At 42.1% G+C, this 17,593-nt stretch overlaps 1 protein-coding gene across 1 annotated transcript in view; it reads right to left on the bottom strand.

The window, feature by feature from the left end:
• LOC146855703 (uncharacterized) overlaps positions 1-17,593 on the bottom strand; it is a 1,104,791-nt gene that overhangs the window by 677,047 nt on the left and 410,151 nt on the right. The window contains exons 27-33 of the mRNA XM_085653597.1: positions 16,995-17,012; positions 15,861-15,887; positions 14,154-14,228; positions 11,820-11,900; positions 11,680-11,706; positions 10,678-10,722; positions 9,659-9,727 (exon numbers count right to left, since the gene is read on the bottom strand). Coding sequence (XP_085509723.1) covers positions 9,659-9,727; positions 10,678-10,722; positions 11,680-11,706; positions 11,820-11,900; positions 14,154-14,228; positions 15,861-15,887; positions 16,995-17,012 — 342 coding nt within the window. The remainder of the gene's footprint in view (positions 1-9,658; positions 9,728-10,677; positions 10,723-11,679; positions 11,707-11,819; positions 11,901-14,153; positions 14,229-15,860; positions 15,888-16,994; positions 17,013-17,593) is intronic.

The raw sequence follows: 17,593 nt of genomic DNA, 5'->3' as shown, positions 1-17,593 counted from the left end.
TGATCAGTCTGTATACACACATTTGGAATGTTGCACAAGGTCTACCTCTGTGTTTCATCAATGTTAACCTGCGGACCACACGGCTCTACTGGCCAGGTGGCGCACTCTGACCTTCACTTCAGACTTTTGAGGGACTGGAGGCGGGTGATTAAAAAGAGGTGATAGTAACATACCAATATACATTACACAGACTTGCCCTTTGCTTTCAATGGAGGAAATCAAGCCCTCATTCATATTGTTAGAAAGGCACTATAAGGAATAAGATCAACTGAGGTGTGTATTTGGACAGCTTGAAAGGTCTGTTGGGGACAGCTGCAAGCCTATAACTTGGTCTGGAAAATCTGAAAGGAAGAGAAAGTTAAAGAACTCGCACTCTTTTGGCAAAAAAGTGTCTGCTATAGAAAGATTTATTACTTAAAGTCATGCTAGATAACCATGGCAAAGAAAAGAAAAGAAATTATGATATATTGCAATGAGATAGCTAACGATATGCTACAGGACCAAGTTCGGCTGCTAGGACTGCGGGCTTTAAACAGACCCCCCAGGATATTGCGGCATGGATTAGCAAATTTAGCGGCACAAATATGGAAATTTAGCGGCACAAATATGGAAATTTAGCAGCATTTTTTAGGCACTTTATTTTACTCATAATCATTCATTTTCAGCCTGCAATCAATGGAAACTGTTTTAGCAGTGAATACCACTTTACAGTAGGTATGTTTAAAGTGTCTGCAGAACTACGGAAGCCTACCTCCAGTCATAACCTCGTGGGAGGAAGCTGTATTTCTCCCTGGGATGTTCTAGTGCCCATGTATGTACCCCTGCCGGGGCACCGCTGCCTCCCGTATCCGTGAGGCAAGACACCTCTTCCTCAGACACCCTAGGGCACAGGATCATAGTGGCTGATCCAAATAAGTGAGACAGACTGCATAGGGGGGGTCACCTCCTGCTAACTGGTTATTTCACCAATTTGTGTAAATGTATGTTATCAGGTGCAATTCTCACCTTTACAAATCGTATAGCATATGAATATCTTCTTCAAAGGCTCCATCAAGTGTTCAATGTCCATGGAAACCACCACCCCAGTCATGGACTCCCCTGCACTTTACTCTACAAATCTCCTAAAACTTAACCCTAAATGGAACCCTTGTCTACTGACCACCCGGGCCACAAGCTACCTTCACCAACCTCATCTCCAACTTCATTGCTCCTGCTTACAATCGACTACAGAGCCTTCATACTCCTCAGCGACCTCAACTTTCACCTAGAAGACAGAACCGACCCCTGCTTCACAACACTTCTTAAAAGCCTCAACAACATTGAACTAACCCCGCTAGTAACCGAACCAACACACATTGCAGGACTCATACAGGACCCCATTTTCACCACAAATTACAGCATCAAGTATAACTCCACATCACCATTCACATGGACTGATCACTGCTTCATCCACTTCCAAATCAACACACCAAAGGTAAACATGACCACCAATGCCAGCCTCAGAAGCAGATTGGCTAATATCCTCAGCCCAGGTCAACCAAAACCCCATGGATTACCTCAACAAAGATATCACCAACTTCAATAACAGGATCAAACCAAACACTGTGAAGACTCCCATTGCACCCATCAAACACAGCAGGCAAAGAAGAACCAACAAGCACACAGAGGACCTCTAAGACTCCAAATGACCCTGTAAACAGCTGGAAAGGAAATGGAGAGCCACCCACATAACTACCGACACAACCACCTACAAAGCTGCACTCAGACACTACTACCAGCAATTAAGAGATGCCAAAAAAGAGTAAGCATCGAAGGGAGCACCAACAGCTACAAGGAGATCTTCTCCATCGTCAAGGACTTCCCCACAACATCGGCCTGCGTCAACAGCATCACACCCTCCCGAGAACTTTGCAACAACCTATCAAACTTCTTCAACCACAAAATCACAAGCATACAACAAATTCACACACCAACTAAGCCCTAGCGATCTCATCACCAGCCTGCCTGTCACCAACAAATACAACCACATGTGGAAACTTTCATCAGAGAAGACACTGCGACGATCATGAAATCCATCCATTCAGGAGCAACACTCAATCAGGATTCAGGAAAACCCACAGCACCAAAACAACCCTCATCACAGCCACCGACATCCGAAGAATCCTGGGCCAAGGGGAGACAGTGGCTCTCATCTTACTCAACCTCTCAGTGGCATTCAATACAGTCTTCCAAAACATACTCATGAGAAGACTTCATGGAATCGGCATCCAAGGACCTGCAGTCAAATGGATTTGCTCCTTCCACACAGAAAGAACCTAAAGAGTCAGACTGCTACCCTTCACATTAGAGTCTAAGAACCTGATCTGCGGAGCCACCCAGGGATCATCCCTCAGCCCCACTCTGATCAACATCTACATGATACCACTCACCAACACCATCTGATCCCGAGGCATCAAAATCATCTCCTACACCAATGACACCCAGCTCATCTTCTCCATGATAAATAACACTAACACCACTAAAACCAACTTCTCCAACTGCATGACCTTGATAGCAGAATGAATGATAACCAACTGCCTGACGCTTAACTCAGACAAAACGGAAGTACTAATCTTCGGAAACAAGACCTCCCCTTGGGACGCCACCTGGTGGCTGACCGAGGTAAGACCAACACCCACTGACCACACCAGAAACTTGGGAATCGCCCTTGAGAACAAGCTCAACATGACGGCACAAGTCAATGCAGTGAGCACTGCCTGTATCCACATCCTACACATTTTTCAAAAGATCTTCAAATGGCTGGCACAGAACACCAGACCAACCATCACACAGGCACTCATCGCTAGCTGACTCAACTACAGCAACACACTATACACCGGAATCTCCAAGCAGCTCTCACAAAGACTACAGACCGTCCAGAATGCAGCAGCAAGATTCATCCTCAACTTCCCACGCCGCACTCTCCTATCCCGTCACCACAGAGAGCTCCACTGGCTGCTCATTCACAAACGCAGCTAATTCAAACTCTTCACGCACACACACAAAGCCTTGCACAACACAGTACCAGTATTCCTTAACACCTGAATACATTTCCATCAGCCACCCAGACATCTGAGCTCAGCCTCACTTTCATTTGCAGACACTCGCTGCATCCACATAGGCAAAGCAGGAGGGCTTTCGTTCGCCTACATCACACTGAAAACTTGGAACAAACTCCAACAGCACTTTAGAGCAGCCTCCTCACTTCTTGAGTTCTGCAAAAAGCTGAAAACCTGGCTATCTGAGTAAACATGTGGGGACTCCACACCTACTCAAGTGCCTTGATACCCTCACAGGTGATTATCACGCTCTAAAAATCAACATAACATAACAATATATAGCACTTGTTGCTGCTCCGACCCGATTTCAGCTACACAAATGTTTACAAGCAAGTGAGCAATACAAACAACTGCCAACAAAGGGTATGAAATGGGTCAAAAAGAAGGCAACACTCTAAATAAAGGCAAGTGCCTGAATAAGGCCACACAGACTGCATTATGTTGCTCAAACACACTGCAGTTTACTACCAAAAGCATGAAGTAAAATTCAAGGAACTATGCAAGGGACAAACGTATGAACTCTCTTCTGAAATCTAATGGACCACATCTACTGTACTACAGTGATCAATACAACGATACGTTTCTGGCTCACCACAAAATCAAAACACATGGGAAGACACTTTAGCACTACCCCAAAGCACTAAAAGGCAGTATCAATACCAGATGTTGAAGAAGCAAATAACTAGGGGTGGGTAAAATGATTTCTAAAACCACCTACTTGGGCAAACATGGGGAAATGCTGAACTTCACAAAGAACTTGGGGTTCCCTGAATTTCCCAAAGGCTGGTGTAGTTTCACTTTGTCTGTCTATGTCTTTTCCTGTATACAGATGTGCCGCCTAATATGGACTGGAGATCGGGCTTCAAGGCATTGTGTTTCACAGTTGTCACTCGAGATGAAGTGGAGAAACATAATATCTGTCACTGTCAGAGGAGAGGAGCGAGGAGATTGAGTGTGGCACGGTACAGAGTTGCTCAGCCGAGCAATCCTAGTCTTGTGTGCCAGCAAAAACATTTACACTTTGAAGCATGGCCCAATTTTTAACTCCAGTTGTTTTTAAAACTCCACCAGCTTTGATTTTCACAAAGCTACTACAGTTTATAAATATATAAGTTGCATGGACGAAGACATCACAACTTTTCTAACTCCCTAGAGGTAACATAGCATGAACATATTTTAAGAGATCAAAATTGAAAATAACACTCAATGCATTAGCATTACCTTCTCGCTAACCTCAGTTAAAGGATACAATGACGGCACACAATAAAAGCACAAGTCAAAATTAAAAGAGGAGCATGAGCCATTCAGGGAGCTTTGCAAAAATGGCATGACTATGGCTCTATTGATAAGGGAGAGTAGACAGGTTAAAAAGGCAAGGATCAATTTCTTTATTATGGAGATGAATAGGGCGAACGGGAGGTCACATGTGACTTTAGACACACTCAGAGATTGGAAGGGTGAAAATAAATGACCAAATATCTACGAAATGTTAGCTATGCCCACACAAATATGCTTAGTTTACTGAAAATCTTATCCACTAGCTCTTTGGAAGAGAACGGAGGCATCACAAAAGGCATCTTGGTATATCACATCAATTGGTTAAATGGTATAAAATCAAGATCATAATTCCCATATCAGTATACGTTGCCAAATGAAAGCCCAGGACTGGAAAGTTGATCTCTTAATAACATGAAACCATGTCTATTTGGTTAGGCTCATGAGTTTAGTCTATCACAAAAACAACAAGCATTTGCAATGCAATAGGTCTCGCATTTACGCGAGTTTGAGCTATTGACATTGCAAATAATAATGCTTTTTATTTTTGGTTTTCTTTTAAAAACATTAATAAAAGGCATTGTAATTTAAAATGCCAATAGCTAAACATTTTGTAAATGTAAATAGATGTCGCATTTACGCGAGTTTGAGCTATTGCCATTGTAATTGACAATGCCTCTTGGTTATGTTTTGTTTTTTAAAACAAATAAAAGGCATTGTCATTTACAATGCTAATAGGTCAAACTCTCGCAAATGCAAGGCCTATTGCATTGCAAATGCTTGTTTTAATTTGGACTAACTGTTTCTCTGCCCAGATGTCTTTTTACTGCTTTCAATTTCCTTTAAGCTAGCATGCGCACGGTGGAATTAACTAAAAAATAAAAGTTGTCAAGTGAGCCCAGATTTGCTGTGAACAGGAATGGGTACTGTATCCGTGAATTGCTTTATTGGGGGTGAGGATCTGTGCTGTCCTTTCTAGAGCTCTTTGTTCCACTGGCTGAAGCTGCGAAGAGAAAGCGCGCAATAAAAGTTTACAAGCGGCAATCCGTGACATCCCTCTCGGCCTCCCCTGTTTTACTTCCTACTGGCGCCTCTTTGGCTAGAAAATGGGAAATGCATGACAAAAGCAGAAAGCCCAATGGTGGCTGGGTGGCAGACAGTGGCAGCGGAGAGGAGTCCATCCCCTCATGGTGGCAAGGGCGCACTACTGGGCTGTGCGAACTTGAGCCTCGTGGTGCTTGGCAAGAGTTGGTCTAGGCTGAAAATCTGGATTTTAAGTCCCACCCTCCCTCTCCAGAAGACACGTGCACTGCCTCTAACTAACAGAAGGTACAGTTATCCCCCCTCTCGTAGGCTCCAAAGCGTCTTTGTGTAGTTTGGGGGGGTGGTTGGGGGGTTCCATGCAGTGTACACAATATGTGTTTTGCTGCATGTCAAAAGGCAGCACACTTCAGACTTTGCTTTATTGGACGGTGTGCCTCATGTCAGCGGGGAGCAGGCTGTACCCCCGGAAGCCAAGGACAGAGTCTCTCCCTCCAAGTCCAGGTGAGACAGTTCTTCAGAGACACGTCACTGGTCAGCCTGTGGGGTGGTCAGGCTGATATGACCTAGTCTGGCTGGCTCCTTTGCCGACGTGCGACCGATAGCTTCCACTGCAGATGCAACTCTGAGCTTAGTGGCATTAGAAATGAAAAACAAAACAGAGAACTTGCACTTTTCAGAGAGGTTCGAAGAGTGCACTCGGTAGAGCTGTGCAGCAGGGAAAGCCGTTTGGTTTTGGTGTAAATAACGCCTGTGCAGAAAAGGTGCCAGACAGCGCCCCTTGTGCACGATCACTTTGAGTGACCCTGAATACGAGAAATTTGGTGATTGGATCAGACGACAGGATTTGGAGAAAGAAGGTCAGGGAGGGCGAGAGGAAGAACCTGTGTGGGGGGGTCGGTAGAAAGAGAGATCGTCGACATTGAATGGCGGAGAACACCAGCGCGCCAAATTAATTAAATAAATAAACCTAGCGGTGCCGCTAAAGTCAGTGGGGAGCGCTCCAAAATAATTAAATAAATAAACCTAGTGCGGTCGCTAAAGTTAGCGAACCGCATTCCAATTTAAATAAATAAATAAATAAGCGCGAGGACCGTGAGCTAATAGAAAAAGGAACGAAGAGCCGATCCTGAAACGAATATATGGTGAGACGGCCTAAGGTCACACATACCCTTCGAGGCACCCGCTTGACACCCTCAGCGGCATCACTTCTCCCCGTATAGCACACTACCTCCCTGGCATTTCGGCTGTTGGGTTCCCTTTCACGCCTGTACATGCCAATTAAACAAATTGCATTTCCAATGCCATGTTCAGCGTAGGAATGTAACTGCGCCCGACGGCCCTCGCACTGGACGATCGATTGAGTGTGAGATCAGTAGTGCAGATGGGACTTTAAAAACCAAAAGCAAAAAACTCGAAAGATCTTAGGGTAGGGACTGCAGTACTGAGAAGAGATCAATCACTTCACCCAACAGCCCAACGGCATTATGAAAAAAAATAAGCGGCAGTGAAACCGCGCCACAGCGAAACATGTGTTTTCAATTATCGCGCCCCATGTCTGGGCACGATAATTGAAACCACATGGCCGGCGGTGCACGTAATAGACACCAATAGGCCATGGGCGGAGCAATGCGCCCGCCTTTGGCCAATTGCGTGCTGTCTTTAATAAAAAAGACGCATGCAAAGGCCAATAGCGTGGCCCAAAAGGAAAAGCACACGCATGAGCATGTGCGATTCCTAGGGCGATTTTGAAACCCCGTACAAGAGGTCTCTTGCTGTGCGAGCAGTGCTGCGCGAGCATTGCCGCGCACTGCAACGCTAGGCGCGAGACCTAAAAACTACCAATATTGTGGACATCATAAGATGGCCACAAGAGGTCCTCGTTTCCCAAAAGTTGGGAATTTAGATGTGAAAATATAAAAATATCTGTTGTGTTTTCACAGCCTCCCCCAAAAAAATATGATTGCATTTTCAAAATTTCGCGAGCAGTTTTGTAAAAATCACAGCGTTTTTACAAAACTGCAGATTCGTGAAATCCTGGAGGGTCTGTTTAAAGGACGGAATGATGATGAAGACTTGTTTGCATTATGGCAAGCCAAAGCAAAGGCCCCGTTTCAGAAATTGGATTAGTCACCACCTGAATAAATGTATTTGAATTTTCCTAATCGAGGTATGATTTAAAGAAACTGTGGCACTGAGAAATTGTGGAGGTAAGCCTTCCTGGCCTTGCAGGAAAGGGATTAATGAGACACGGATACATGTAACTTTTGTATGCGCATTACACTTACGAGAACTGTCGCAAAAGGAGACATCTGAGAGATGGACCTGGCGGGTTCAATGGTTAAAGTTATCAACATGAATAGATTTCTGTACAGGAATTTAAAGAAGCGTGGTGCCTCGATAGTGACAAGATGAATGTAAAAAGATGTAGTGCTTTTATTGTCTATTGATTACAATGTTTTATGGTTAACAAAGCAATTAGTTACTAAGTAAATATTTACAATATTAGGGGCTTATTGTGATGTCGGGCGGTCTCACGTCCGCCTGGCACCGTTGCGGTGTCGAACCGCCCAACCTTAGGTCGGCAGTTATGACCGTAGTGTTTGGATGCGACCGCCCAATGGGGTTCAATTTTTCAATGGAAGCTTGTGCGGCGGGCAGAAAAGGCCTGCAGCACAAGATTCCATTGAAAAATTGATGTTTTCAAATATCACAGTCCCTGCCACACACTGCAGGGATGTTTAGGGGGGCAGTAGAGGTGCCCCAGACCTCAGAGGGAAGGGGGCCCTGCTACTGGCCCCCAATATTGCTTTCCGAAAGCCTTTCCATGTCAGAAAGGCCGACATGGAATGGCAGTCAGAAACCAACAACATAATCCTGACAGCAGAGCAGCAGTCATTAAGGTATTATGAAGTGTTTCCAACGCACAGACAGGCTCCTTGAGCCAATTGGAAGCACCACAAATGGTCCCTCCCCCTGCTGCCTCCGACCGCACGCATTGTAATGCATCGATCGGACCACAGCAGCAGATGGCAGTCGGACTGCAACCAACGGCTTGTCCCACCGCCATCATAATCGGCCCCTTATTTCTAAAAAACGTAGTAAATTGAAACTGGTCAAATAACAAGAGATAATGCATCATGGAGAGACAATGAGAGCAAGGATGGGACAGGAGAGTGTTGCATAACAAAGAGGTAGCAAAAGAGAGACAGGGGAAGAACCCTAATAGAATAACTGAATAATTAGGGTATATTAGAGTAAAGAGAGTGAGGTACAGAGATCCAAAGGACAAAGAGAGAACAGAGCAAACAATACAAGTAAGAGTGTAAAATGCAGCACAGCGCAAAAGAGAGAGGATACAGCGAAAAAGATAACATTGGTGAGAAAAAGGGCAAGGGAGCAGGAAAAACAGAGGTAAAGAGGAGAAGGAGAAAGAAAGGGAGTGATGGCGATAGGGAGTAGGAGAGGGAACAGAAACTGACGGATGGATGGAAGTGTGGATGATAGACAGTTTGTAGATAGATAGATGGATGGATGGATGGATGGATGGATGGATGGATAGATAGATAGATAGATAGATAGATAGATAGATAGATAGATAGATAGATAGATAGATAGATAGATAGATAGATAGACAGACAGACAGACAGACAGACAGACAGACAGACAGACAGACAGACAGACAGACAGACAGCAGATAGATAGTTAGATAGATAGATAGATAGATAGATAGATAGATAGATAGATAGATAGATAGATAGATAGACAGACAGACAGACAGACAGACAGACAGACAGACAGACAGACAGACAGCAGATAGATAGTTAGATAGATAGATAGATAGATAGATAGATAGATAGATAGATAGATAGATAGATAGATAGATAGATAGATAGATAGATAGATAGATAGATAGATAGATAGATAGATAGATAGATAGATAGATAGATAGATAGATAAATAGACAGGCAGAGACAAACAGGTACAAAGAGAGAGTTAAATTTTACATGTTTTTCAAAATCTGAGGCTTTACCTGTGAATTCCCAATGTATTTAAAAGGTACACCTTTAATTTAACAAACTCAGTAAGAGTTTTTTGTTTTTTAAAAACAGAGAGTAAGTGCATGAAGGAAGAAAGAACAAAAGAGAAGGCGAGAAAGAGAGAGCTAATGAAAGTAAGCAAATGGTTTAATTCTGAGTGATTACTCCTTAGAAGGCCTATGCTTTGTGCAGAAGTATACTCACCGGAGGCCCAGGGGAGCCGCTTCTCACTGGGACGAGATCAGACCCTCCAATGACGTAGCCCGGCTCTCCCTGTATATAGAATACGCAGGTTACATTGCTGTAGCGGATAGGGTGTTGCTCTGTTCCACTCATACTTAAAGTCATAATAGTAATATCACTGAAAAACAGCTCAGAAACACCTCTCCTTGATTTACAGATAATAAACTAGCAGCCCTTTGATGCTGTAAAATATTGACCATTTATCAAACGTGTGAACAAAGGGAATCCCAAAAAACTGTTTTGCATAAAAATATACTGGCAAAAAAGTTGTGACAAAAAAATTGAGGATAACGTATTCCTAAGTAAAAATAGAAAATACAAGTAGAGGTTCATCTCCTACTCCACTACTCCTTAATTTATCCCGAAAGCGACACTGAACCCCCTGATACAAACTGAACAGTAACCTTTTGGCCTAAGTTAATGCCACACCTTACATTTACCCTTACCTTTAGTCAACCCCAACCCTGACCGCGACTATAGCCCTTATCTTTACCCTGACCTATACACAAATACATCTCGTTGTCATATCGCATCATTTCAGTGATTGGTGGAGATATCCTTGTTTACATCTGCAGTGGATATTGCAGCCGAGGTTGGTGTCTGATTTACCCCCTAAAGCACCTTCTCAAAGGCTGAAGACATATATAATTACAACAGACATATCTAGAGGCTGATTACAGAATGAGAGCTTGTACGCTAGCTCTAAATGCAGCCTCCCTGTCTACAATTGGGATTATTGCAGGTCCCATCTCTTGTCTGAGTGACAGCAGGCGATATATTGGTGAGATTACTTTAGAGGACAGACTTTTCTCTCTACTGCCCATCAATCCAATCTCAAGTATATAACATCACAGGGCAAAAACTGTAGCATAATGTTGGGCAACTGGCATTGATAGGAACACTTTGATGTAAGAAGAGTTTTACACTCTCCTTTGGGTGAACATGTCAATGATATCAAATGAAAATAAAGAGCAACTTACTCTGTCTCCCTTTGGTCCCGGTGAGCCCGGATACCCTTGAGGTCCCTGTAAAAAAGCAATAGGGCTCAAGTTACTTCCAGATTGTGACGGCGCCATTCAATGTGCCACATACAGCCACCGGCAGGTCAAACTCCAACCATCGTCCATTCCATCCAGGGCAATATTATGAAAAGCAACATTGTCCACACTCAGCATTGCAGACCCCCTCAATCTTTCATACCTTTCAAGACTCATCGCCTTTCTCTCAACAACATAACCCCAAGCATCATATGCATGGACATCCCCATCTAGGAGCACAACCTTGAATACAAGCGGAAAATGTCATCTTTGCACAAATTCACCCGAAATGTATGAATCATTAGTTAACAATGGGATCTCCAAAGCTTCATCTAGCCAGTTATTTTGTTTTTGATCCTCTTCTAGGACCGTCCTTTGTATACTACGTTTTAGAGTTAAACAAATACAAACCAAACTCCATGAGACCACAATTAATGTACCACTGTGAAGCCAAAGTAGAAACAAGTACATTCAAACAAGGAGCTTCGACGAAAACGGAAGCAGTTCCATTAAAGTAAGGAAGATCCAAGCACCTGGCGTCCATGTGTGACACCCACCACTGTGGATGAGAGACTGCAGAGAACAGAACACAATATGCAGCTCGCATAAACCAAACTGCATGCAACAGCGACAGACCATGAACATACACAACCATAACAAGCCTGATTCCGTGTGAAAGCCAAACACGACATTGCAATAAACACATTAAGGGCATTTTATAGAGGAACAACTGCATGTGCAGCAACAATGTCTGGAAAAGGTATGTAGTGTGCAATCTGGGCACCCACGATATTTGTTGCACAACTGCATACATCATTTTTAGCAATCAATAAAAAAAGAAGCACATACATTTTGCGTAGCCAGCATGAACCTATTGTAATTTTAATTATTTGTTATTATGGGCCACACAAAATAAATACAGTTGAATTACTCTGTTGTACTCACAATGTCACCTTGGATGCCCTGAAGGCCCTAAAATATATTAAAAAGAAAGAGAATAAAAAGTTAGTTTTTTTCAAAATATAAGAGTTGATAAATATGTGTGAATGGTGCGACCAATGTTTTAGATTTGTTGTCGTAATTACCATCTGCCCAGGAGACCCTGGGGGACCCGTACGCCCAGGCCTGCCTGGAAGACCAGGTATTCCATTCTTCCCAGGTAGTCCCTAAAATGGGATGGAGGAATAAGTAAAAACACGTTACTTTGAGCACTTTTGGGCAAAGGGTATACAAGTTAGAACAATATTTAACATATCCAAATAATATATTCAACTGGGAAAATGAAAAAGATTGACATTAAAAATACTAGTGTGTGTTTGTGCATGAATATGTGAGAGAAATAAAAGTATGTGTGTGCGTGTGTATGTCTGGTTTGGATGGAAAGTATTGGATAATTGTGATGTACGTTATCATATTCCAGACGTTTTGAGTCCTGGGTCATTCACATCAGAGGTGGAAAGACTTCCTATCACATTCCTTAGCCTTTATGTTCATCTCAATGCACTTCATGTCCTCTTACACAGTTTCATCGCTCTACAATCCCTCACTGGGTAGCACATGCAGGCAATGTCTTCGATTTCCTTAAACAGCGTGATGTATGTTATGCATTTAGTGTACTATGGGATTATCCATCTTGAAGAAGACCTGCAGTAAACACTTTAGAGGAATCAGAACAATTGTTGACTGTTTTTGATCATTTTGTTTCTTACCTGTTGCATGAGTATCACTGGATTGCTTGCATTTTGATTAGTTTAGACAAATTCTATTTTGTTTTGTTAGCCTTCTCAATTTGTTGACAATAGTTGATGCATATTATGTGGCATTGGGTGATACATTTGTTAACTTGGTAGCCCAGTATGTTTTTTCAATTACATTCAGTCATCATATGTATTAAGTATGTTTATATTTGTATATTCTGGTATGGCTTGGTTTTCATGCTTTGTGCAGATCATCATCAATATCTCCCAAACACATAATAAATTAACATCAATAGTTCTCCCTTGGAGGACACAAGTCATGGTGCATAAAGCTCTTATTGGTTATTTTATTTTTAAATTGGTTTATTTTGATGTTAAAAACACAAACATATCAAAATGTACTTAATTCATTGCATTTCAGTGTGGTTGATAACATTTCCATAATTAATGAGTCAATCTAGTGAACCTTTATCTACTTTAATCATAATGCTAATGAGATTTACGGCAATCTTGCCTCATTTTGGTAATGTTAGATTAAATTATATGGACGAAAGACAGCTTAATAATTTAGAAAATACAGCATACACTTCAGTAGTAAGGGAGATATGGCATGAATGCAGAGCCTTTCTCTGCTTGACAAAGCCTGGTATCTTCCTACGAATTCGAGCATTAGTGGAATGCCCATCAGGCCCCTCCCTGCCTGAGGACTGAACTCTGTTAATGTGGCCAAAAAACTGATCAGTTGTGGTCCCAATCTGAGAAAATTCACTAATACAGAAGCCCTAATCTGAGATTATATCCTTAAATTTGTAAAAGACATTCCTACGTGCTGTGCAAAGTTTTCCAAGGATTATGGTACTTGATAGTAAGAGCCCTTTTTAGACTACTTCATCGTAACTGCTCTGCAGCATTTATTAATTTTGTGGATTTAATTGCCATATATATAGCTTCCCAATTTTGTAAATGTGTATTCTACCTTTAGAACTTCACTAAATTGCTCAAGTTTTGATTCTAACTCTTAAATGCTGGTATGGTCCTAGAATATAATTGTCAAAATAGCATATGACATAAATATTATGTACTAAATATGGTTAACACAAATATAGCCCATTGGAGTTAATAGTAGGACATCTACTACCAATAGGATGATATTTTTGTAAATGATATTTGTGACATAATACTTATGTTAGCCAATGTTTTCTAAACACAATATTCTGACATAAAAACTATATGAAATATAGTGTACACTCCTATTACCATTCCCCTGTCTCCATGAGTGTCCAACATGCACTCTCGATTATGTTTATTCAATTCTGCCTTCATTATCATCCCAGTCATTGCGAAGGCCTGGAGTCCATGGAAGGGGACATGAACCAGAGAAGGCCTTGATAAAGTAGGAAGGTCTCGTACTGAGAAATAAAATCACTGTAAAAGATTGATCAAATCTCTCTGGTACAATTTGTCTTCTCTAAAGTGATACCTGAGCACCCACCTTTGGTAGAAGCATGGGCAAGGCATTATTAATTAGAGGCATTAATACCATTTCAATGTATCCCAGGTGTTGCCATCATGTTAAGCAAAAGAAGCACCATTCTTTGGTGCACTAATGACACCTCGGAAATAAGAGGCCACTCATAATGAGAAGTTAAGTATTATTTCCTGACAAATGGTAACAATTGTAGCATGTATTTCTTTGCATTAATGTTTACGTTGGATACTCACCCTTTCCCCTTTCTCACCCTTCGAAGCAAAGTTAAAAGAGTCGTAGCCTCCTCCGCTCTGTAGACCAGTAAAACCCTGCGATGGACAAGGAGGAGAGGAGCATTAGGAACACAGAAGCATAAATACTAGGCTACTTGAGTCATCTAGAACCACAAGATGAGCAGTCTAGGACCAGTATTCTGTGTTCTTTCTCAAAGAGCCATAAGGAGATGCTCACGTGACCTCCGAAGTGAATTAGCGTGCCCCGCAGACTATAACGAGGAGCTAAACCCTAGCAGAGTGTAATTTCATGCTCCTTGTACCAAGGCAAAAACACTCATGAAATTGAAGTGGACCATGCAATCCCCTCTGCATGAACAGTACCACCCAAGCTTAGTTAAGAAAGCCTTGCTGAGCCTTACATTTCTAATCATCAACAGTGATCCCATCTGATTGTTCATGTGTTCAATCTAAGCATCCTATAAGTTGCAGTATAGTCACTTTTCTCTACATCTAGACTAGCAGTGCACCTCTGGGCGGAAATTCAAATGAATCACAAATTTGTATACGCAACTTGCTTTGTGACTAATAACATGACAGGGTACCAACCCTTAATTAAATGCAAAATCAAAGAAGTAACCTTAACCGTCGTAAGATTGCTACATGACATTATCATCACACAGGTATTGTGAGCTTATTGACAAAATTGCGTGTGCTTCGCTATGTGGGTGGATGCGCCTACATGTGCATGTGCCCAGTCTGCCTCACTGTGGAATAATCACATTTATAAGATAAATTGCCCTGGGTGACTGAACGAAAAGGAGACAGACACAAGAGCTTAGCCATAGTATAAGGCCAGTCTTTTAAGGTGTTGGCGGCCAAATTGTGGAATTCTCTCCTCTCTGAAATTAGAGGACTTCAGAATCATTTAGAGTTCCACAAAGCTATAAAGACATCGCTTTTCCCGGGGTAATCGTGGATACTCCTCTCTTTTGCTTCAATCTATGTATACCTGAGTAGCGCTGGGACGCCCCGTTGCTGGGGCAGCTATGCGCTGTACAAATCCAGTAAATAAATAAATAAAAAACATAACTGGAGATTCCGAATTAGATTGTGTTTATCAAGTACATTCTATTAGATTTTGACTTAAAATACCATGAGTGATTCCTGATTAGCACAGTTGATTAAAAGTAGGCTGCACAGCATGTCTCCCCATTACTCATTAGCAAAACTAATTAATAACTATCAAGTGTATGGCTTTTAATAATAATTTTATTTAATAGAAATAGTATATTCCAAGGAATTAGCCATTGAGTGTAGTTGTCTTAATAAAAGAAAGTAAAAAAAGAAACATATTATGCTCTACTGTTAAAATAGTGATAGTCCTGGCATGTGCCTGTCCTATTTATGCCTTGAATCTAAGGGTAAAGGCTCTCACCCTCAGCTCTTCTCCCTGACGGTAGCTATTAGTGCTTTTCTGGAAATTAGGATTCACGTTAGAAAAAGTGTTACCAAAAAAGTATCTTTTTCAATAGCTGAGCTCAGATCGCCAAAACCACTACTTGTGCCTTTGCTAAATGGTCTGATTGCACAAAAGAAAGAACCCCTTTTCTCTGATCTTTGTTGATTTGACGTGTTAGTATTCACACTGCATGCGCATTGATTATACAGTTTTTAACACTCAATACACAAAGCGATGTACATTTCACAATCAAATAGAATACTTACAGTGCCCCCTGCAGAACCCTTTTCACCCTAAGAGACAAAAAAACATTATCCACAGAGGGTAAATGGAGATTGGGGTATTTACTATTGTTCCTAAAACATATTTATCAATCTGTCAATTATAGCCTGTTGGTAAGTGCAGCCGTTGAAGGCAAACGAGGCTCAGCCTCTGGATGATGCTCCAAAGAGTGTGATTGACACTTAAGCTAGACTAGCTCTTATGGAAACAAGGGACATTGCACATTCGGTTGGAGGCATGTGTTTTCTTGCTCACTCCACCACTCCTCTGAGTGCAGCTTTACCCTTCACATCCACACGCCCTGCACTCTTCATGTTGCTCCCCCATACACAAGCTTGGCAGTTGCTCCCCCCACCCTACCCCACTTGACTCCTTTTTTTTGTACACCCCATACCCTGGGCTTCTCTGTTCCTCTCCCACCCCTCCCTGATCACCACTGCTCGTCAATGGTGTTGACCTGCACCCCCACCCCTCCTCCTTCATTGCATCGCTCCATTTCCTTCCCGATCATAGTTTTAAAGTTCAATTTATTTTTGCTTCTTAGGAAAGCCTGGCAGTTGCAATTTAGTACTGGGCCACTCCTTTCTCTTAATGCCCTTTCTTACACCTTTTATAGTTTTTTTAATTTACCCCACCAAGATGGACGTCTGCCAGCATGTGTGATGTCTGCCAGCGCATATGCCAGAATGCTTTGACAAAAAGCTAAAATGGCTGCCACATCATACATGTGTGGTGACCTACGTACAAACAAGTTATCATGCTGGCAATTGATTTTTTTTTTGCTAATGCACATTTTTTTCAGCATCAGCAAGAAACTTTTTTGTGGTTATTTATGCTGATGCTCTTCAATTAGTGTAATACCCACGTAAGATTCTGCTCTGCTCAAGGGAGGCAAAAAACTCGCTTGGAATTCTCATCTCTTTGCACCCTGACTCTTTAACACTTGGTTGAACCACTGGAAAGGTCCAGGCCTCCTAAAGCACTGGATGGGTATTAAGTAAAATGTTTGCTATAGATAATATCCTCAACTACAACTTTCGCTACACCCCACCACGTATCAGCAGCACCCCTCAAGACAACTGCCTCACATGACCTAGCGACAGAAATATCATAGTTACCTTTTGTCCCTTTGCACCCTAAAAAATAAGGAATGGAAAAATATATTCATTAGTTCAGGAAATATATTCATTTAATAAACTATCACATCTTATCCAACTTACTGAGCAATACCATTAAAAAGCATGAATGCACCGAGCATTCTGTGGTATTAGAGAGGCTGGAGGGAAAAGGAATGAGGCCCATTGTTCATTTCCGGCTCTGCGTTTTTATGACTCACTACAGTGCTGCTTCCTGTAGCAGAACGGTCTGGCCAGCTTATAGTTAGTTGTGTCCTGCTCAGGGACACACAGGCTGAGCCTCCATAAGGAACACAGTCTCCATGACCCCTGATTATATAAGGGGTCCATATGCCTGTTAGAAGAAGGGATCAGAAGCACCAGGTTACGAGTGGTTTAATACCCGTATTGGTCTCACCAGTGTTTTCACATCCTACCCAACAAATCATGACAGTGGGGTCACATCATCATATAAACACACCAGGTCATGTAACAACTCCATGACCGCATACTAAAATGGTGATGCGCCACCTGACCACATGAATATGGATTCATGGCCATATTTAACAACCGCTAGACTGACTAGGACTAGGTAATTATAG

The sequence above is a fragment of the Triturus cristatus genome, chromosome 4_1 (assembly GCF_964204655.1).
Source record: "Triturus cristatus chromosome 4_1, aTriCri1.1, whole genome shotgun sequence".
NCBI classification, from domain to species: Eukaryota; Metazoa; Chordata; class Amphibia; order Caudata; family Salamandridae; genus Triturus; species Triturus cristatus.
Note: the sequence above shows the minus strand (reverse complement) of the source record. Positions and strands in the feature narration are given on the sequence as shown.